Genomic DNA, 24,286 nt, shown 5'->3' with positions numbered 1-24,286 from the left:
TTTTTTTCTAGAAAATAGAAAATTATTTTTAAAAACAGTTACAAACAAATCCTAAGTAGTGAGAGTGTCTTTTTTTTTTTTAATAGATTTTTTATATACTTTTTCAACAAGATATAATTCATAAATATATTTAATTTTATTAAAATTATTTTTTATAACCAATGAGCTTTTCAAAAAATAATTCTATCCATAATTGTAAATATGGAGAGTTGTTAGAAGTGTAATAGATTAAGATTGGCTCTACTTTTAAAGAAGGTTGGGATAATGATACTATACTAGACTAATTTTACAAATATTTAATTAATTTACTAATTGAGATTAGCATACATGGATGCATGCATGCAATCAATACAAGCCTATTACTGCCTATATCTTCAAGCAAAGCCCAGTTAAGGGCAAGCCCAACTTGACACAAAGGCAAATATTAACAATTATAACCTAAAATAAATAAATAAATAAATAAATTGAGGGTACTATTATACATTTTCCTATCCTTTCTAAAAAATGTAATATTAAATATATAAACAAAAATTTAATAATAAATTGAATGGTAAAAGAACTAGTAAACATGATACTAAGAATAATACATGAAGTGTGTAAAAATTGTATGATTGCGATTGCAATTGAGACGTGTTGGACCGATTGGAAGGTTAATCCATGTCAAACTCATCAATATCCACCCAATGCCATATCAGATGATCAAGTTGGCGATTCTTAATACACGTTAAGCCTCTAAGTAATTTGGGTTCCCCCATCTTCTAAGGAGTTACATGAAAAAATAATTATTTTACGACAAAATAATATATTAAACCTAAATATCTCAAAGTAATTAACTACAATTTTTTTTGGATACACTTTTTTTTTTTTTTGTAGAAATAAAAACTTCCATATAAAAAATAAAAACTCTTTACAAAAAGTGAAAATTTACTTTATATTCTAAAAATTACTTTAATTTTTTTTTAATTTTAAATAATAAAAAATTTTAATACCTCAAAATTTTAAAATTATTAAAATTTCAATATAAGTATCTAAAAGTTTTTGTATTTTATATAAAAATTACTCCCATTTTATGAATATGATTTCAACCCATTAAATTTATTTAACACCATTTCAAATCGTTGAATATGTTAACATAATTCTAACTTATTATATCCACTAACACGGTTAAAACACATTTAACTTATTTAAAATTTAAAATTTATAAATATATTATTTTAAAATACTTTTTAATGGCTTTAAATTTCGAGTTTAACTTTATAAATTTTTTATTAATTTAATTAGTTAATTTCAATTATAATGTATTTATAATATAAAAGATCAATTTTAATTTTAAATTTACACATGTTTATTTTCTTATTTACAATTAAAAAAATAAATTAAATTTTATATAGTTCATTATAAAGACTAAATATATTTTATAATTTAAAAAATAATTCTTATTTTATATTTTTAATTATATAAATTTAATAAAATTGTATAAATTAAATAAATCATAAATGAATCAATTTTTTCCACAATTAAAAGATGAAAAAAAAAGTTATACATGTCATAAAAATTTATTTTAATTTTAACAAATTAGAAGAGTTCGATAATTAAGCGCAAACATAACTCGATAAATAAATAAGTTATACATATTAACGTGATTATCACTTCAACACGGTTTTATTAAACCAAATCTTTTAAAATTCGTCTTATTACTTTTAATCATATTGTCTGATCGTTTCTATCCGTGAGTCCCGCTGAAATAGCCATGCATAATTGTACAAATAAATAAATGAAAAATATAAATAAATAAATAAATGAACGAAAAATAAATAAAATGCAGTCGAAACTCTCTGGTCATAACCCCAAAAAAAAACCAGTCAACTGACACCCATAAATTAAAAAAGGTCAGAGAGGGAGGGAGGGAGGGGGAGAGAGAGAGAGAGAGAGGGGGGGGGGGGAGAGAGAGAGAGAGAGAGAGAGAGAGAGAGAGAGAGAGAGGAGAATAGAGATTGGGGAGGTGAAAAGAAAGCGTGCAACTTTATACAATAAATGATGTCCCCACATCATTTCATATGTTTTCTGTCTTCCATCTTTTTTTGCTTTTTCCCTCTCTCCACTTTTTCCTTTTTTTTTTTTTTCTTTTTAATTCTTTTGGATTTTAACCTATGGCTCTGGGAGAAAATGCCAAATACCAAACCCCCAAAGGGAAAGTTCTCAAATTCAATTTTCTGTTTTTGTTTTTCTTCCTGCCCTCTTTTTTATTCTTTTCAAAAAGCTGACTTTATTACAAGACAACTTGCTATCTCACCCTCTGTCCAAAGTTTTCCTTCCAAAAATTTTCCACAAAAATCATTTTTTTTCCAAAATTTCAATTTTTAATTCAATAAAATTGAATTTCACTTCACTAGTATTAGCCTTACTAAAAATAATATTAGAAGATTGTTCGGGTTTCATTTGATACTTACTAAATTTGTAAAGATTAAGATATATATAAATAAAATCAAATATAAACAAATAGAATTAGATATAAACGAGATACAAAGGAATGAAACTAAATTATATATATGACATATTGCGATTGATCTTATTTTTTAATAGATATTGATTGATTCAATACCGTAACGGAACTTAAACAAGAGAATTTTAATACTACCCATCTTAATATTCTAATAATACTCAATTTTTTACTCTTATTATTCATTATCTTGACTCAAATAAAAAAGAAGTTGAAAATTCTACTATATGGGAGGTTTATAGTATGATCATATTATTTTTAGGATCGTTTGATTAAATGAATCATTGAAAACTCTAAATTTGAAAATTCTACCATATGAAGATAGTAGGTTTGTATTATGATCATATTATTTTTAGGATTATTTGGTTAAATGGGTCATTGAAAACTCAAAATTTGAAAAGAAAATTGAAAATTTTACCATATGAAGATGTATTATAGGGAAGGTTTATAATATAATCATATTATTTTTAGGATTATTTGATTAAATGAGTCATTGAAGATTCAAATTTTGACATTTAACATTCCTATCATTTTTTGGCCTCATTTTGATAAAAATGCCCTCGTTTTTTTAATTATAAAAATAATATTTTCTTTTAAAACCTCTTCGTAAATACTTAAAATGACAAATGACATTTACGTCCAAAATTGGTTACTTTTAAAGTAAAACCATGAGAATGATTAGATGTACACATTTAGAGATTATTTCATCTCTTTTAACAAATTAATTCTTATTTTTATTTGAATCACATTTTTCTTAATTTTATCTTACGAGATTTGAAGCGAGCATTTTGGGTTGTATCAAGACTCATGACCAAGGAACTTTTTTTAGTTTCTTTTTATTTATAATTTGAAAGAAGGAATGTGGGGGTATGGAAAATGGAAGAAGATGAGGATGATAAATAAAGGTGAAGATGAATAGACGGTGAAAAGGGAGTAAAGAGAAAAAGAGAAGAGTAGGAAGCTTTTGTTACTGAAATCTAAGAGAGTGATTAAAGTTTGTCACCAGAAAGCAAAGAAAGTGAAAGAGAAAAAACACAGAAAAAAGAAAGTGAATCAAGTATCAAAGTATGTTCCTTTGTGCCTTTGCCTTTGCCTTTTTTGTGCCCTCTATTTCCATATACATATATATATATATATATTTGCATGCAAAACGATGACACCCTAAACCTCCCATCATTACTGCCCCTATCTTTATTCTCTGATCCCCATACACTTCTCTTTTTCTCTCCTTCTTTTTCTCTCTCAATATTCATCATTATTTTAAAAAATTACTATTTTTATTATTATAGTTCAAAAGTGAATCGAGATGAGATGGGAAAAGAAGACAATGATATTGCTAATATATTTTTAATATTCCTTGTTATAATCATATCATAGGACTTGAAAATGATATAAATTTTAATAAATTTGAATATGATATAACTATGTTTATCTCATAATCACATCAATTTATATAATATTTATCAACCAAACTCATGCACGTATAAATAGAAAATAAAGAAAAAGACAGATTTTAATGTGATTTCATGATTAATATGATCCATACGTTCATGAAATATACTAACGTACACTAACAATCCACTAATACAAATAAAAAAAGGGTTATAATGGTGAAGTTCTTGAAAATTCTTTTTAATTACGGTTGTGCTTTCTAAAAACCCTAAATTATAATAGAGTTAAATATATAAATGAGAGCAAATTTGTTATTCATCATATAAAAAAGATTTTCCAAAAGGTGTTGCCCTCTTCAAACCCCACGAGCTGATCGGATAGCTCGATCATTGTAAGCTCAAAAAGGAGCTCGACACTTGGCATCTTGAACGAAGTGCGATAAAATTGATTCAGGTTTTATAATCTAATACTATGTTCAATCAATGAGTTTTGGATTGGATTGTTTAATTCGACTAATCTATTTTTCTTAATTGCATTAAAATGGTAATTTTTATGATTCGGTCCTTTTCACTCATACAAATTTATTAATTTATATTAAAATGAAATAGTAATTCTTTTTTATAAGCTTTTATTAAATGAATAAAATAAAACATTTAAAATATTATCAATGTAAATTTATCTTTTATACATATATATTATTTATATATTTGTAACATGAAAATTTACATTAAAAATGGAATTAATAGTGCAAAATATCATACACAACAAATGTGATGTGCCTTGTCTCTTGTATATGCTATTAAGAAACTGGACCAAGTGATGATATCTCCCAAAGTGTTATTATACTATTAAGTTACTTATGTTGTCCTAATTTTTTTTGTTAACATTATTAATTTGATTATAAGAATAAAATGGTAATTTACTTGTTGAAATCTACAAAAAATAATTATGTAGATTTGAGAGATATCTTGCATTTGCATATCCAAACAATTATACTTTTGATTCTCTTGAGTAAAATAGACCTATATTAGTAGTTTTGTGAAAATAACGTAATATATATTTGATACCATTCCAATGTCTTTGAGTTGGAGCAGAACTGTATTTTATTAATTAATAAATTGACAATATATATGGATGTGTATAATTGGCAAGATATATAAGTGCACCAATAACACTAAAATATGATATTTCAAGACCTAATGATTCTTCACCTTTTTCACAAGGACGAAATGAGTCATTTTTCACGTCAAGTGATTAGACAACCATTGGAGAACTTAAAGGATGTGTTTTATCTATATAAAAATGCTTCAAAATTTTCTTAATTAATGTATGTTGATTGATATACTAAAACTCCATCCGGAAAATGCTCGATTTGTAAGATGAGACAAAATTTTGTTTTTCCCAGATCTTTTATCTCAAATTCCTTTTTCAAATAATTTGTTGTTCTCGTGAGTTCTTCAAGAGTCCCAATAAGATTTAATTCATCAAAAAATACTGTAAGAATTACAAATCCAATTTCTAATTTCTTAATAAAAGTACATGGACATTTAATATTATTCACATAGCCTTCTTTTAGTAAGCATTCGCTAAGGTGATTATACTACATACATCCAGATTGCTTTAATTTATACAAAGATCATTGTAACTTGATTGAATATATAGTACGAGACTTTATACTATTTGCTTTAAACAATTTAAATCCTTCAAGAAATTTCATGTATATATTATTATCCATAGATCCATATAAATATGCTATAATAACAACCATGAGACTCATATTTAGTCATTCTGAGATTACCAAGCTAATAAAGAAATGAAATGTAATTGTATCCATGATGGGAGAGTATGTTTCCTCCTAGTCAATACTAGATATTTGCAAGAAACCTTGTACTATTAATCACACTTTATATCTTATGATCTCATTATTTTCATTGTACTTTCATACAAATACCCATTTGTACCCAATAGACTTTAGATCTTCAGACGTTTAGACTATAGGTCCAAAAACTTCTCTTTTTGCTAATAAGTTTAACTCTGCCTACATAACTTCTTTCCATTTTGGCTAATCATTTCTATGGTGGCATTCTTCCACATTTCATGATTTAAGATCTTCATAATTTCATATGATATCAAAAACCACTTGGAAAGCAAAAAAATTGTTAATAACAATATTATTTCCATATCATTTTTCTCTTGTGTGAACATAACTTACTAAGATATCACAATTTTCAAGTACTTATGTCTTTTTAAGAGTTACTTATTCAATTTGTACCTCTTTAGGAATTTCTTGTTCAATATGTGTTTCTTCAAAGGCTTTCTACTTTATTTGTTCCTCTTTTGGGGCTATAAATTTAACAATTTTAGATTGATCAGTCATTTTAATGGCCTCTTTTAGAGTGTCAAGTTTTCCTTATGTTCTTATCGTTTGAGAGGTTACATCATTTGATCCAGTATGCATGTTTACCACGCTTCAGGTGTATCTTAGATTCATTTGTTAATTGTTCTATAAGAATATCAATTTGTATTGAAGTATTTGTAATCGAAATACATGACTTTGTTATTTTCTTTGTATCAATTAATGCATCTGGTAATTGGTTTACAAGATTTTGCAAATGAATGATCTTTTAAACTTCTAGTTCACGTTAATTTATACGAGGATCAAGATGAGACATAGTACAAGCATTTCAAGTAATTTCTTGTCATTATTCTAGAATCAACTTTTCTCTCCCTAATGGCGGGAAAACACTCATTAAAATGACAATCCACAAAGCAAGTTATTAAAATATTACCTATCAAGGGTTCAAGATATCTTTCAAGATATCTTATGATAGATGGAGAATCAAGATATACATAAATCCCAAGTCTTCATTAGAGACCTATTTTAATGCATTGTGTAGGTGGTACATTTACTACACAACTAAAGATTCGTAAGTGAGACATTTGGTTGTTTGCTAAGTACGAGTTGTAAAAGGGAGTACTTATGGTAAGTTGTAGGTCAAATACGGACTAAAACTGCAACATGCATAATAACATGTTCTTAGGCAGAAGTAGGTAATTTGGTTTTCATTAGTAATGATTAAGTTATCAATTGGAGACATTTGATGAAAGATTCTGGTAAACCATTTTGGGTATGAATATGAGCAATAGGATACTCAATAATTATCCCTACTAACATGCAGTAGTCAATGAAAGTTTGAGAAGTAAATTCATCTGCATTATCAAGACGTATTGTTTTGATTTGATAATTTAGAAATAGTGTTCATTATAATATCATTTGTGCAAGGAGCCTAGCAAAGACAACATTATGTGTAGAAAGGAGACAAATATGTGACCACTTAGTAGAGTAAAACTTATTATTTAATTTTTACTTTAAGTATTAAGGTTGTTTGATAAAATTAACTTAAAACATATTTTAAATAATCAAATTGACATATTTATCCTTATAAATTATAATTAGGATAAAGGAGATTAAGTAACAATGGAGGTGGTGAAATAGCAAAGACGATCGTGCAGATAATTAGGGCAAATGAGAGTAAATGAAATAAAAATGTGGACTTAAAAATAAGTTAATTGATTTTACTTATTACTGAAAGTTGCTTTTAACTTTAAGTCATATTATTAATTTATTTTTCAAATATACTTAATTTACTTAATGACTTAAATTAAGTTATTAAGTTAGTTTACCAAACACCCACTAAATCCTACTAAGCCATCCATTAAAAATAATAATAAAATAAAAAGCCATGAAACAAAAGTTTAAGTGAATGGCATGTGCCATTTTGAAAACAAAATTTTCCCTCCACAAGCATTGTGCAAACACCCCCGTTCATGCTACGTACCTTGGTCAAAAATCATAAAGTGGAAGTCACGAATCCCAACTCAAACCATTGGATCGATCTCATATCATAGGAGAAGAAAGAATATGCTTTAATTCTTAAAAGGATTTTGAAAAGTACTGCATCAATTGATACTGTAATAATGATGGTATATATCAGCTGCTACAGTACTCTATGATAATGAAATTTTTCAAAGGATGGAAGAATGCATGTATGATAGTCTAGGGTTGTGGCAGTCTTGTGTCTACGTAAGATAATACAAGTTTTGTAAGGAGGAGAATGCCATACCCAACATAGAATAATCAAAATTTGTTTTGTTTTTCAAATTGGGTTTTTGGAAACAATTGTTTTTGTGTTGTGGAAATGGTTTTTGTGACAGTTAAAAAAAGCAAAACTGTATCAAAAAAATGGTCACTGCAGGACAGTGATGTCCGGATACAGTAAGAGAGGGAGAGAGGGAGAGAGGGAGAGAGAGAGAGGTGATAATTGATAGACAAAAGCTTACACAGAACTGATAATTGATGGACAAAAGCTTTCGTCTCTATATAACTCAGAGTATGGCAGAGAAGTTGCATTCAACTTTTCTCTGCTGGTTACGTCCTACTACTACTACGTACACTGCTTATATTTATATTTATATTCATATTCATATTCATATTCATATTTGTATTTATATTTTTACATATATATTTACTTATTTAGAAGATATGTTCCCAAGTCCCAACCCTCACTTTCTCTCTGCATGTGTGCTGGGTTTGGAATAGACTCGTCACTCTGATAATTCATTTCATGCTGAACAAAACAACCCACCATGGCTGCACCTGCTTCCTCTCCATGCACTTCCTGCACCAATCTCAGCCAATGACTATTTTTGTTGGATTTTCCTTGTTTTTGTGTGAAAGGAAATGTCTTGGGCACCATCGATCTTAAAAAGTTAATTTGAGAAAAAATAAGATAGATAGAAAGTCCAAAAAAGAAAAATAAGAATATAGATTTAAAATAAAAAAATTATATTTTTATATTGTTTTAAACCCATTTTATTTTATTTATGTAAAGATTATATAATTTTAAAAAAAATTAATAATTTTAATTATATTATAATTTTTCTTATTTTTCATTCAAAAATCAAATATGAGAATATCATTTTACTCATCATCTCTTTTTCTTTCTTCTACATAATTACTTTTCAAGAATCAAATATAATTTACACGTGTAGGTTATTCTTAACTAATATATAAGCTTATTTTAAAACCATAAGGATCTATTTAATCTAAGACGGACAATATTTATATAAAAGAGTACTAGTTGTTATATATTAACAATTTGATAAAATTTAATCAGTTATTAACATAAATTTTTTTATAATTTGACATTCAAAACTCTAGTCTAATAACAAATTATCTTCTTTTCAAATAATTTTTTTCAATTATCACCATAAAATATAGAAAAAAAATTAAAATAATATAAAAAATATAAAGTCCATTAAATAAAATTTAGGATCTTTTATTGAAAAAAAAGAGAGAGGGAAGTTAAATTATAAAAAATGAAAATAAAATAAAATTAAAAGAACTACATATTTAATGGAGATTGGTACATCCATTTGATTGATGCTTGGCCCATCCCAACCACTGAAAGGAAGGACATAAAGGGATATACATTTCTCAATCACTGAAATAGAAAGGGCAAAAGGAATATACATTTCCACAAGGGATTCCTATTTGTTAAGTTATCAAGCTAATTTTCATTAATAGTCTTTGTGTTTAATTAAAATGATTTAGGCTATGTTTGGTTTTCGGGAAAGAAAAAAAATACTAAAAAAAATTGTTTTCTTGTATTTGGTTTCACTGTGAAAAAAATATAATTAAAATTTATTAAAATTTTATATATTTTAAAATTATTTAATCTTTATATAATAGAAGGAAATAAATAAAATGAGTTTGAAGAAATAAGTAAAAATAATTTATTAAGTTAATTTTTTTTATTTTCCTTTATTTTTTCTTTCCTTTTTCTTTTTATCTCTATTTTCTTTCTCTCATATTTTCCCTCAAAATTTTCAAAAGCCAAACATAGCCTTAAAATAACATTTTAAAGTAATAAAAATATATCATAACAAAATTTTGAATTTTATTAATCACCTTATTTATTTGGCTTCTCCTTGAATTGATTTTTTTTTTTTTTTTTACCTTGAAAAGGGTTAATCTATGATATCAAAAATATTTTATAATAATTTTTCAAAGAAAGAAATAATGGATTTTATTTTTTTCTATTTAAAGTCTAAATAAATTTGAATATATTTGAAATTTATGTTAAGACAAAGTATCTGAAAACCCATTTAAGAAAATGATAACTCATACTAAAGAAAAAAAAATTATTTTTCAATTTTTTTTTTAAATTATCATTATTATTATTATTATTTGTGGAGTTATTAAAGGATGCTAAAGAAACTAGGGGTGATGGGCGAGGGGTGGGGGGCTGGTGAGAGAGGAGGGGCAGGAGTACACTTTCTCTGAGAACAAATGGCAATGACTTTGAGGCAAAAGCTAAATGGAAGTCACATTAAATAGAGCAAAAAGTTGTTGTGTACAAATCCACTATTATAGTCAAAAGTTTTCTTTACCTTTTACATCTTTTATGGATCTCTGGGCACTCTAAATATTTATTTTAAATCATTGGATTGAGGGATCGAATCCATAAAAGCTATCTTCGTATCCCACATTGATGTCTTTGATGAGAGGAGGAGAGGCATTATGAGTTAAAATGAATGATAATAATAATAAATACACAAATTCCCAAGAGAAAGAGAGAAAAGAAAAATGGAGAGTTTGTTTATTGATTTGAGTGTTTGTTTATACTCCAACAGTCCAACATCCAAGACCACAAAGAGGCAGAGGGAATGTGGGAAAACGCCAAAAGCAAACAACCCAATGCTCCAAAATTCCTTAATGTCTGAAGAATCAATCACCCTTGGAAGTTTGAAGAACGCATGCCCTATCAAGCTGACACACACCACACACCCATTACACTTACTATACACAAACCCATGTACACACACACCCTCCTTTCTCTTTCTCTCTTTCTCTCTCCCCCTCTCTTTTTCTTGCTCTGTGGCTCACCTTTTCAAGCTCCTAACATGGATTCTCTTTGCCAGTCCAAAACCCATCACTCCTCTCAAGAGATAGTACTAGATTCTACTTTCATTCTTATCTCATTTCATTTTCTTCTTTCTTTATTATTATTTTTATTTTATGTGCATATATATATACATACAGAGGAAGAGAGAGAGAGGGCGAGGGTGTTTTGCTTTTATTTTGCATGGGAATTGAATAATTTTTTCCTTGGGTTATTTCAAAGTAGGCCACTTCCACTCCCACTGTCATGATTGCAGCTGAGTTGGTGGGGATGGGTTTGCTTTTGCCTTTGTTGTTCATCCTTTTTTTGGTAGGGCTGAAGGAATGTCTCTTTGCTTGAGCCTTGTGATCTCTCTCTCTCTCTCTCTCTCTCTCTCCCTCCTTCCCTCCCTCTCTCTTCTTTAGGCTTCTTCCACTTGGGTTGAACTAATGTGATTTACCTTTGTGGGTGTGGGTGTGGGTGTGGGTGTGAAATTGTGAATTGGAGGAGCAATGAAGCACAAGCACCTTGGGTGTTGGAGCTTGGGGTTTTGATTTGGTTCTTTTTTTTTTTTTTCACATAAAATCGACCATGTCTTTAATTCCATTTCAACTTTATCATTACACTTAGATGTATAGATAGGTAGGTTGTAATTATGATGCTTTGCACTAAAGTAGAAAGTGCTAAGTTTTATATGGACAATGATATGGTAATTTGTACCCCCTTGTGATGTTATACACATTGGTCAAAGATTATAATAAAAAATAAACAAGTTAATGGGCATGATGGCATTAAGACACTACTATTTTTTATTCTTTTTTTTTTATACCCTTGATTTGGTTTTTGTTATAAAATGTATCATTGACAATTCTAGCAATTAACCATATAATTTACATAGTGGGTCTTGAATTCTTGATGTGCTAGCTAGCTTTGTTGGTGGAAAGTCCCCATCTACCACGTAAGAGGAAAATGTATTGTCTCACCCACAATGTGAACATTTCCTATCATCATCAACCTAACAACATTTGCCATGGCAAACCTTCTAGATTACTATAATTTCCTTTGATAAAATAGGTGACTAACTGTTTCTCAACTGAGACAACTCACCAAATATTTCTCACTAACTTAATTAATCCGAGATCAATCACCATTGGCTCGAAATTGGTATCCTAAGCTCTAAGCTATCTCTGATTATTAAGAAGATATAGAATATGTTTAAACGGACAAAAACTCTTTTCAATAAAGTTGGGAATGGGATACTTTTCCCAAAAGCATAGGAGATAGAATTGGAAATTTTTCGAAGGCATGAACAAATGTCCAAAGCCTTTATGGGTTTACTCAGGCCTTTGGGTTCAGGTTGCTCTCGGCCCAAAATCCATTTGTCCGTCAGCATGAACTTTTGAAATTTCTCCCCACAACGCCCCCCCCCCCCCCCACCCCAAGCATTTAGCAATTTGCTTTCATTTCCCTCATTCTTTCTATGGATCCCAACAGAGGCCATGCAATTCCTGAGTACCCAAATATATCAATCCTGAAGAATTTTCGAGTAAGAAAGTGATCGAAAATAGCAAGGCATTGTATTCTACCAAAATGAATCATGAATATGCAATCACATTACAAACACAAGTTACTCTAACAACAAAGAGACAGCAATAATGCATTCTGAATTGAAAATGCTATACTGCTGTCTCATAAGGGTGTAAAGGAAGACTGAGAACCCAAACCTGAAACAAAGAATATAAGTTTATCATTTGGGTTCTCTCCAACAGGACTACTATAATCTGGCTCATCAATCATGATCCTATGAGCAAAAACATGAACAGTATATCCTTCACTCAACTAAGGGAGACAAAAATTGCTACTTATAATGTACATTCTGCCGTTATACATACTCCTTATATCGTAATGTAAAGAACTGAGCAGCTTGCAGCTGAAACAGAGCACTGCAGTCACCACCATCCCAATTTGTCTCGGTAGGACCATCAATCCAAAATATAGGCTAACTGCATGTCACAATCAATCCAGTTTCAGGAATTGACGGTGAGAGTCTTGGTCATTTATAGTTATATTATTCTAGTCTTGGGATTTGTATGTAAGAGAGTTTTACCTTAGTTGTTGAACAATGGGGCTCAACTATATCCAGTTTGGCTGGGTTTTGGTTAGAACTTGTGGTTTTTGTTGTCCAAGTGCTCCAAAATTCTCTTCATGATCATGCCGAGTTACAATTCTGAAAGGGTGGGCTTCCGTGTTAAAAACCCATTCATCTAGAGGGATGACAGATGGAGGTGAAAACAGGAGGTAGAGATACTTGAGCGTCTCAGCAAGAAAGAAACTTTGCATCATATTATCTTTGATCCCTGTATTAACCTGAACACAAATCAAGCAGGAATAAATCAATGAAAGTTTTAAGTAGCAATTTCTTATATAAAAAAAAAAAAAAAAAATTATAACCTTAGGAACTTGATTCTTATTTTGGATCTAAAACCATTCATCAAATGCAGATTATTTGTCAAAAAAATTTAAGAACAAAACCTACATTAAGGGATTGGATGATTTTCAATAAGAAAATTAGAGCTTATATTTTCCCTTCCACATACATATAAAGAATAAATTGGAGTGAAATAAAAATTTGACAGAACCCAAGCCATCTTCAGTTGTTAAGTGTTTCACTATATGAATTAATTAAGCCTCATAGACAAGCAATGGGATAGGCTGCAGCTACAGGTGACACAGGGGAAGGTCCTGGATGGGGCACTCCTAAGACCACCTCATCATGCGCCATACTTGATGTATGTGTCCTAACTCCTAAACAGACATTAATTGAATATGTGGAATCAAGCTCAAGGCAGAAAAAAAACCCATTCGAATAAGTGTGAGGTAGCAAGCATCTAGTGGCACATTTTACTGATGAGAAAAAGATCCTACCTTCCTTAAGACTTGCTGATTTTCTTGGAGTAAGCCTTGTTGATTTCAAAGAATACCATTAAAAATAGGAAATAAGAAAAAGAACACCATCTCACTTGAATAAAATTATAAAGAGGAATTCTAAAAATCAATTTTGTTAATGAAAATAATAATAGCAATAACCTCTCCAAACCTTTATTATATTAAAATATTTTTAGATCTAATAGTCCTAAAAATAATAGGAAAATAATTACACATACATTTGGCTAGATCTCACCGGCAGCTAATTGGTTGTTAAATGAAGCCCAACAAGTCGTATCAGAGGCAAGTCATAGGTTCAAATCAAGTATGCAACAATGTAGTTCCCCAAGAAATGATAACTCATGTTGAGGAAAGGATTGTTAGGTTTGCAACAATGGCACTCCTAGGAAAGTGAGGGTTCAAGATATCTAAGACGGGTGTGCATACCTAAGGATGAGTGTGATTCCAAGTCACATAAAGAGGTTTAGCTTGACCTATGTCAAACCTATAAAGAGCTTTAATTTGACTTCACTTGTAGTTAATCGGTTGTTAGATGAGATGACTAAAGCCTTTGCACAACAAATGATATCAAAGCCAAGTGTTAAGTCCTATGAGTGTTATATTGCAGGAGGGATTGTTCATGGTTGTTAAAAGTTCAAGATACACGATATGATACATTTTATGGAAATCACTATGTAACTCAAGTTCATATCTTATCTTAATTTTATCTTATGATACATGATATGATATATGATATAATGATAAACTATTTTTCATAGTACTAAAGAAAAATCAAATTCAAAAAAAAGATAATTCTTAAAAGAATTGTTGTATTAATTGTTTAGACTTATCCTTTTAAGGTTACCAAGTGATTGTAAAAAGGAGAGAGAGTAAAATAATTCCACACGAAAAGCTACACTCATGTTCTCAAAGGCATGTATAAAATATTAAAAGTTAAGTAAATTTATTTTTGCAAATGAATATGGGGGAATTGTCATTCAAGTAATTGAAATGTTGTCATTGAAAATGATGGTGATTGGTGAATAAAAACCTTCAATTAATATATTAGTTTTTCTTTTGATTCAGATTTTTTTAAGTAAGGTATAATAACAAACATAGAAAGTTGAAATTATGGAGATAACACATAAAGGCATACATATTAACAACATATGTAATAATGCTTCTCAAGAAATTATGGCCTATGAAATGAATCTCGAGATGGGTGTGTACACTTCCTAGGAAATGATGGCTTAAAAAATGAACCTTGAGATGGGTGTGCATGCCTCACGATGAGAAATGCAACAATGAAACTTATTGAGAAATCATGGCTCAAGAAATGAATCTCAAGATGGATGTGTATGCTCCTCAAGAAATGATAGCTTAAGAAATGAACATCGGGATGAGAGTGTATGCTTCATAATGAGGGTGATATCAAATAAATAAATAAAAAAGGGTTTAGCTTGACCTCACTAATAATTAATTGGTTTTTACATGAAATGGCTAAAGCCTTAGACCCAACAAGTGTTTTTAAAGCAAGGTGATAGGTTAGGTATACAACAATATCACTCTTTAGGAAATGACAGCTCAAGAAGTGAACCTCAGATGGCTAAAGCATCCCACATATTCATCTCCAGGTAGTACTCATCCCAAGGCATACACACTCATCCTAGGGTTCAACACTTATCCCAAGATATACACACCCATCTTAGGTACTAAACGTTGAACCACATAAAAAGATAAACCACTCTTAGATGAGATGGTTAAAACCTTGGGCCCAAGGCATCTCCATGGACTCAACTTGATCTCAAGGTATCCTAAGCCATATGCAAAGAAATGGACCTTGAGATGGTATGCAAGCCTTGAGATGATTGTGTTTAAACCACATAAAGAGGTTCAAGAAATCTTGAGAAGGATGTGTATGCTTCCAAAAAATGATGGCTTAAAAAACAAACCTCAAGATAGTTGTACATGCCTTGGGATGAGTTTGATATGGAACTACACAAAGAAGTTTAGCTTAACCTCACTAAAAACCAATTCATTTTCAAATAACAAGGCTAAAAGCCTTAGGCCCAATAACTGATAACAGAACTAGGTTATGAGTTAGGTATGCAACAATATTGATCCGTAAAAAATAATGGCTCAATAAATGAAATTCGAATGTTAAAACCTTGGGCCGAAGGATTTTGCACTCATCCCAAGGCAACACTCCTTCCAAAGCATACACACTCATCTTGAGGTTCAACACTCATCTCGAGGTATATACACCCATCCTGATGCCTAAGGATGTGTGCTGGATGTTGAATCACATAAAAGGATTAACCATACCCTCACTAACAACTAATTGGTTTTACGAAGAGTTAATTAAAACCTTGGGGCCTGAGGCATCTTACACACTCATCTCAAGGCAACATTCAACCTAAGGTATCCCAAGGCATACAAACCTATCCCAACATGCATTTCTTGAGCCATCATTTCCTAGGTAGTGGCATTGTTGCATACTTAAGAACTCCTCTAATCTGAAGCTCTAGAGACTCAACTCATTACTTGACTCTAATACCATTCATTACGCCCAGATCTTTAATCATCTCATCTAGCAACCAATTGACTGCCCTTGAGATCAAGTTAAACCTTTTCATGTAGTTGACATAACATTCACCTTGAAGCATATTAACACACATCCTACGGACACACTCATCCTCAAGCATACATTAGCCATCTTAAGGTTCATTTCTTAAGCCATCATTTCTCAAAGAGCAACATTACTACATACCTAACAAAAGATGTGCTTGTAATTGCTTTACATAGGAGTAAGAGGAGGAAAAGACTTGGCAAAGTTTCTTTCATGGCGTGGATGGGGAATAGAAATATGGGTTTATTTCATGGCTCATGTGGAACATAAAAATATGAGATTATTTTATGACTTTGGAGTGTGAAACATGAGCATATTTCATGGTGAAGAATTTCTGAACTCCTTTATTGATCATGAATCGGTACACACCATACACATATATATACACAAATGACTGAATAAGAAACAATCAATCTAGCTTAATTCTCTCCTAAAATTAGGAAACTAAATCATAAGGAAATATCCTAAATGATCTCTCCTTTTTTATTCCTAAATTAAAGTCCTAACTTTGGCATTATTTCAACACTCCCCCTCAAGCTGGAGAATATATATCATATAATCCCAGCTTGCAAGTTAAGTCTTCGAAGTTAGGCCTAGGTAAAGCTTTGGTGAGGATGTCTGCGGTTTGGTGCTTGGTAGGAACATAGTTTAATTTGACCGTCTCACTAGTCACCTTCTCTGTGATAAAGTGTCTGTCAATCTCAACATGCTTGGTCCTGTCATGATGCACGGGGTTCTTTGCTATGCTTATAGCTGCCTGATTATCACACATCATCAGAATTGGAGATGAACTCGTTTGTCCCAGTTCACTAAGAACCCTTTTTATCCAAATCCCTTCACAGATTCCCTGTGCAAGAGCTCTGTACTCAGCTTCTGCACTACTTCTGGCTACAACTGATTGCTTCTTACTCCTCCAGGTAACAAGATTTCCCCAGACAAAAGAACAATATCCGGAAGTGGACCGCCTGTCAATGATGTTTCCTGCCCAATCCGCATCTGAGTATACTTCAGTGTCACGGTTCTCTGTCTTTCTGAAGAATAGGCCTTTCCCTGGTGTCATTTTTAAATATCTAAGAATCCTGTAGACTGCTTCCATGTGTTCCTCAGTGGGGCTGTGCATGAATTGACTTACAGCACTCACTGCAAAGCCAATATCTGGCCGAGTGTGTGAGAGATAAATCAAGCGCCCGACAAGCCGCTGATATCTCCCCCTGTCTACCGGTGTACTTTCTTTCTCGATACCAAGTTTCTTCTGACTATCCATAGGAGTATCAATTGGTTTGCATCCAAGCATACCGGTCTCCTTAAGAAGATCGAGTATGTATTTTCTTTGAGAGACTACGATTCCTTTCCTTGATCTAGCCACTTCCATACCAAGGAAATATTTCAAATTTCCAAGGTCTTTAACTTCAAACTCTTCTGACAAATACTTCTTCAAATTCTGTAACTCCCCCATATCATTTCCAGATAGAATAATATCATCGACATAGACTATCAATATGGCCAATTTCCCGGCATGAGATTTCTTGACAAATAGAGTATGATCAGCCTGACCTTGTTTGTAGCCCAGCTTCAGGACTGCTTTTGTGAATCTATCAAACCAGGCTCGAGGAGATTGTTTAAGGCCATACAATGATTTTTGGAGTTTGCAAACCTGATTCTTTGCCATACTTTCTTCGAAATCAGGTGGTATTTCCATGTAGACTTCCTCTTCTAGGTCCCCATTTAGAAACGCATTTTTTATGTCCAGTTGTTGCAAGCACCAATCTTGATTGACAGCCAATGAGAGAAGGATCCTGATAGTGTTCAGTTTTGCAACAGGAGCAAAAGTCTCCTGATAGTCTATCCCATAGGATTGTGTAAACCCTCTAGCTACCAAACGAGCCTTGAATCTTTCGACTGATCCATCTGCTTTGTATTTTATGGTGAAAATCCACTTGCACCCCACAGGCCTCTTCCCAACCGGCAAATCTGTGATAGTCCACGTCCCATTCTTCTCAAGTGCATCAATCTCATCTTGTACTGCCTTCTTCCATTCTGAAATTTTTAATGCCTCTTGTATTGTGTTGGGAACCTGAGTATCATCAAGAGAAGTAGCAAATGCTCTGTAAGATGGTGATAACCCTTCATACGTAACATAATTCCCAATTGGATGATCTGTACATCTCCTAACACCCTTCCTCAATGCAATTGGCAAAGTAGAATCATCAATGCTGGGAATTAACACCTCTCCAGCCCTATCCTCACCTATGTTCTCTTCAGGAAGACTTGAATTGGAGTCAATATATTGGCCACATGTTGACTGTGATCCGTGCTCTAATTCCTGTCTTTTCCTCCTCCTGATGTAAACTTGTAAGTTCTCATTAGCAAGTTGTGGGGCTATAGGTTGAATAGGCATGGGAGACTGGATGGTCACGGGAGAAGGAACATTTGTGTGCTGGGCTGGCTGAACTGATGGCGGCATGGGTGTGGACAACTCAGTGGGCGCGAATTGGGAAGGATTTGGTGACTCTGAGTGAAAAGAAGGTACACCATCAAGAAAAGACTCTCACTCCCAAACTTGATGTTCATTCATGCTCTCCCCCTGAACATGAGATTTGGGATAGAAGAAGACATGTTCAAAGAAAGAGACGTCCATGGTGGTGTAAAATCTTTTGTTGGTTGGAGAATAGCATTTGTATCCTTTTTGGGTTGGAGAATACCCTAGAAAAATGCACTTATTTGCTCGAGGAGCAAATTTGCTACGATTTTGAGGATACACATGAACGAATGCCGTACAACCAAATACTTTGAGTGGTAAATCAGAAGAGGCGGCATGGGTGTGAGGAAACTGTTTTAAGAAAAGTTGACGTGGGGATTGAAAGGTAAGCACTCTGGATGGCATACGGTTAATCAAATAGGTAGCTGTGAGAATAGCTTCCCCCCAGAAATAGTTTGGAACATTAGAGGAAAACATAAGGCACCGGGCAACCTCCAAGAGATGTCTATTCTTGCGTTCGGCCACCCCATTTTGTTGTGGGGTGTCAACGCAAGAACTTATGTGGATAATGCCATGATTTTGAAGATAAGTACTGAGACTACTAGTAAAGTATTCCTTTGCATTATCTGACTTGAGGACTTGTATTTTGGAATTGAATTGATTTTGAACCATACGATTGAAGGTTTGAAAAATGTGCCCGACCTCTGACTTTTCTTTCATAAGGAAAACCCATGTTACCCGAGTATGATCATCAACGAATGTCACAAACCATCGAGTGCCAGAAATATTTTTTATCCGGGAGGGACCCCACACATCACTATGTACTAGAGAGAAAACAGTCGAAGGTTTGTATGGGATTTGAGGATATACTGTTCGAGTATGCTTTGCAAACTGACAAATTTCACAGTGATAAGATGCTGGATTTTTATTGATAAATAATCTGGGAAACAATTTTGCAAGGTAAACAAAGCTAGGATGACCAAGGCGATAGTGTAACATTATAATCTCACTATCTTTATTGACCTTAGAATTTGACACAGAATTGAAAGACTCTGACATACTCTGAGACTGTACGCAACTTGCTTGAGAGACTTGGTTGGAGAATTGGCCACATGAAAGGAGGTAGAGCCCGGAACACAGTTCAGCACTGCCAATCATCTTCCCCGATTTCAAGTCCTGAAAAACACACAAGTTTGGATAGAATTTAGTAACACATTGGAGATCATGAGCCAATTTGCTAATGGACAAAAGATTGCAATCCAAGTTTGGAACATGGAGGACAGAGTCAAGATATAAGTCTTTAGTAAGTTTTATAGAACCTGTCCCGGCAATTTTTGACTTTGAACCATCAGCAATATGGACGGATGAATGACCATTACTTGGCTTGTAATTTTGAAGAATGGCAGCATCTCCTGTCATGTGATCAGAAGCACCTGTGTCTACTATCCACGGCCTCATTCCTCTTCGATTAGCAGTGAAGGCTACACCGGTAGTACTGCCACTGCCAACTTGGCTTAATAATTTCTGTAGCATCTCCATCTGCTCTTTGTTGAATGGACTCGGCTCGGGAACAGAGGTGCTCTCAGAGTTGGCAGCCACGTGTGCTCTGCCATCTCTGTCAAACCGTGGCTTTGGTTTCCAATCAGCAGGTTTGCCATGAAGCTTCCAGCAAGTCTCCTTATAATGGCCTGGTTTCTTACAATAATCACACCAAGGCCTATCCCGTTTCTGACGATCTCCACCACTACTATTAAATGACCGAGCCGCAAGGGCAGAGGCATCCAATGTTGGGGCAGGTTGCTCTTTTGATCCCATCATCACTTTCTTTCTACTTTCTTCACGTCTAACCTCTGAAAAAGCCTCCCTGAGACTTGGCAGGGGTTTAATGCCCATGATTCGGCCTCTAACATCATCCAATTCCCTGTTTAGTCCTAGGAAGAACTTGAACAGTCTCTTTTGTTCCACAATTTGCCTGTATGTTGCTGCATCATCCGAACATTTCCATGAGTGAGTCTCAAATAAGTCAAGTTGCTGCCAATACCTTGTGAGTGTGTTGTAATACTGAGTAACTGACTGCTCTCCTTGGCGGAAGTCATGTAGAGCTGATTCAACCTGAAACAGTTCTGAAGTATTTTCAGAACTTGAGTAAGTTTCTTTGGCTGCATCCCATATATCCTTTGCAGTCCCAAACAGCAAGAAATTTTCGCCTATGTCATTGTTCATGGAATTGATAAGCCATGACATGATCATGCTGTTTTCAATCTTCCACTTCCTGAAACCCGGTTCTGTAGTTTCTGGCATGACTGCTTCTCCAGTGAGGTACTCATCCTTTCCTTTACCGCAAATGAACAGCAACACAGATTGTGACCACTGTAAATAGTTATGGCCATTTAATTTGTGTCCTGTGATGAGAATAGGAGAGGAATCATTGCCACCAAGGTTTGGAATTTCAGATCTGCCCCCTGATTCTGGTGACGTGACGCTGGATACTTGTGATGATGCCATTCCGTATTTTGTCATGGACCGGAAAGGTAGAAGAACACTTTTCAAGGCACGTGCAGGGACTGGAGTTGAGAAAAAATAGCCGAAGGACGCCGGAAAATCTGATCAGAGGGCCCGCGGAAGCAAAAGAACCCCAAAAGAGGCACGTGCAGGGCTCGGATTGCACAAACAGGTAGGAAGGGTGGCTGGTCGGCGTCAGGCGAGCCTGGAGGAGGAAGCGCGTCGCCGGAAAGTGGCTCACGCGCCCTCACTCGCCGGCGCGTGAGATGCAGTCGCCGGCCGAAAAAACGCGCGTGGGCGGCGCGTGGATGGGTTTCTGGTTCCGGTGCTTTGGGACAAATTGGAGATCTCCTCCAGGCGCTCCTTGCGGTGTAGAAAAAACCGTCGCCGGAAAGTTCGCCGGAAAAATTCGCCGGAAAAGTTGCCGGCGGTGAGTGTTTTCTGACGACGATTCGACTGACTGGAAAGTGTTTTCTCCCTTGGCTCTGAGAACAGGGACTGATGGCCGGAATGAGAGAGAGAGAGAGAGAGAGATGATCGGATTGAGATATGGCCAGAAAGATTTGGCCGGAATGAGTGATGGCCTGAATAAGAGGTGGCCAGAAGGGATTAGGGTTTCAGAAAACTGGCTCTGATACCATGAAGAATTTCTGAACTCCTTTATTGATCATGAATCGGTACACACCATACACATATATATACACAAATGACTGAATAAGAAACAATCAATCTAGCTTAATTCTCTCCTAAAATTAGGAAACTAAATCATAAGGAAATATCCTAAATGATCTCTCCTTTTTTATTCCTAAATTAAAGTCCTAACTTTGGCATTATTTCAACACATGGCTTGGGAGCATGAAAACATTAATTTGTTTCATAGTTCAGGTTATGGTATGGATGGTAAGAGTCAAGAAAACAAGTTCAATATCGATATTCTCTATCTTTTGTAATCTATGTTCTATAGTTGATTAGTTGATCTAATTTGTAGAGTTTAGCAAGTCTTTCCAAATCAAGTATGTGATTTGTGATTAATATTTTATTTCATGAACAATAAGTGGCATTAAATCTTCCAGTGCCCCACACCACAGTAACCTTCCAAGTTTATAGTTAAACTTCCTCCTATGTACATAGAGAAGGAAAGCTAAGGGCACTTTTATATGGAAAACTAATAATATCCCATCCTTTCCCCTCCCTTTTCCCTTTGGATGGTACTGTAGTTGATGACATGGACTTTGCACGTGGAGAATTGAATTGAAAAGAAAAACAAAGTTAAAATCTACCAGAAACTCTGGGTTGGGAAAATTCTTACATTCTTGTGTCCCACATATCCTGTCTCTATCCGTGAGTTCTTTTCAAATGCCTGGAAAATGTTCCAACCCCATTCTTGGTAAGTCTTGTTCCCAGTGATACGCCAGAGGTAAAACAATGACTCAATAGTTTCAGGCCTCAAAATATTCCATGATGTATCCACACTCATGTCCTGTTAATGTCGTGTAAGTTAATTTAAGTATGGGGCCAACAACACTTTCATTGTATTAGAAAATATCAAGAAAATGAAGCATCAAACCTGTCCAGCAGAAAAAAAATAGTTCTCTCCAGCCAGTTTCATAGGTGTTGATTGGTAGAAGTTATAACATGTCCATGCAAGCTACATTAGAAGGCAAAGAAGATTCTAGTCAAACAAGAGACAACAAAGCACTATCTAAGCCATGAGCAACTGGTAAAGTATAATATTTTTTATAAGAAACAATGATTTCATTGTATTGAAATATTAAGAATTGATAGAGTATAATATTTTTTTGTAAGAAACAATAATTTTAGTGTATTGCAATATTATGAAAGCAATCCTTCAAAGAAGTATCCAACCTCCATACAAAGAAGGATCACAAAGACAAATAAGTCTATACTAGTCTACAAAGTCAAACCTAAACTACAATTCACAAAGGTATAAAATCTCCTATAAAAGAAACCATATGTCCAGCTCCACATTTTGCTAACGCATATGTTGCATCATTACATAAGCGAGGAGTCCAAGAGAAGGAAGATCCCATCTCTGAAGAAATGCCAATAATCTAGTCGCCTACAATATGACATCAAAATCACCTTCAATCAAAAAATTGGAAAAAAAAAAAAACACAAAGCTTTCGCTTGTAACAACCCTTCCAGAAGGACTAGAATTTCTACCTTAGTGGCTAAAACCAGACCTGCAGGTTTAGAGAATGCTCTTAGCACTCTATAACAATGATCTCTAATTAGCCCTCTAATCCCTAACCACCCAAGATTGCCTAAAGAACATTCATCACAATTTAGCTTGACAAGACCTATTGATGGTGGTAGCTATTCACAACGCGACTCTTAGTCAATCTCGTGGTTTTGCAAACTAGGTTCCAGTCTGGTTGAATGAGGCTCAAAGGTATGCCTGCAAAAGCTTCACTAGTAGAAGCCCATACTGATGAAGAGAAATAAAATGAGTCACAAACTAATTTTAAAGACCTCCACCTCCTTAAAAATTATTCCATTCCTATCCTACCAAATGGTCCAAATTAAAGTGAGGTTGGCAATACGCCAAAGAGTCTTATCTCAAGGAAGTCCCCTAAAACTTCTAAACGATATGATCAACATCTTCTCCACCTTTCTAGGTGGAAACCAATCAATTCCTGCAAGTTGGAACAATCTACACCATAATGTCAATGTTGCAGTTTGTAGACTCCCACTCCCCTAGCACATTTTGAGTCTCTGACTAAGTGCTTTGTATGTTCTTTTCCATTGGAGCAAGTCATTAGCATCAACCTTCTTGTTCACCACAAGTCATGCAAAAGCCTTCACTTTTGATGGAGCTGTGAAATTCCAAATAAAATTTACAGGAATAAAAGGAACTAAATTAGTCAAAGCAAAGATAGCATTAAAAAAAGAGG

The 24,286-nt window shown here is 33.5% G+C and overlaps 1 protein-coding gene across 1 annotated transcript in view; it reads right to left on the bottom strand.

Annotated features, from left to right (window-relative positions):
• Window positions 1–12,391: 12,391 nt before the first annotated feature.
• The window catches only part of LOC100242790 (mannosyl-oligosaccharide 1,2-alpha-mannosidase MNS1), a 49,317-nt gene continuing 37,422 nt past the window's right edge, over window positions 12,392–24,286 (bottom strand). Inside the window, exons 12-15 of the mRNA XM_002263448.5 lie at window positions 22,939–23,019; window positions 22,681–22,851; window positions 12,944–13,203; window positions 12,392–12,839 (exon numbers count right to left, since the gene is read on the bottom strand). Of these exons, the coding sequence (XP_002263484.3) occupies window positions 12,970–13,203; window positions 22,681–22,851; window positions 22,939–23,019 (486 nt within the window). The 3' untranslated portion in view covers window positions 12,392–12,839; window positions 12,944–12,969. The remainder of the gene's footprint in view (window positions 12,840–12,943; window positions 13,204–22,680; window positions 22,852–22,938; window positions 23,020–24,286) is intronic.

This window comes from Vitis vinifera, chromosome 11, assembly GCF_030704535.1.
Source record: "Vitis vinifera cultivar Pinot Noir 40024 chromosome 11, ASM3070453v1".
Classification (NCBI taxonomy): Eukaryota; Viridiplantae; Streptophyta; class Magnoliopsida; order Vitales; family Vitaceae; genus Vitis; species Vitis vinifera.
The sequence above is the reverse complement of the archived record's forward strand: the minus strand, read 5'-3'. Positions and strand labels throughout refer to the sequence as shown.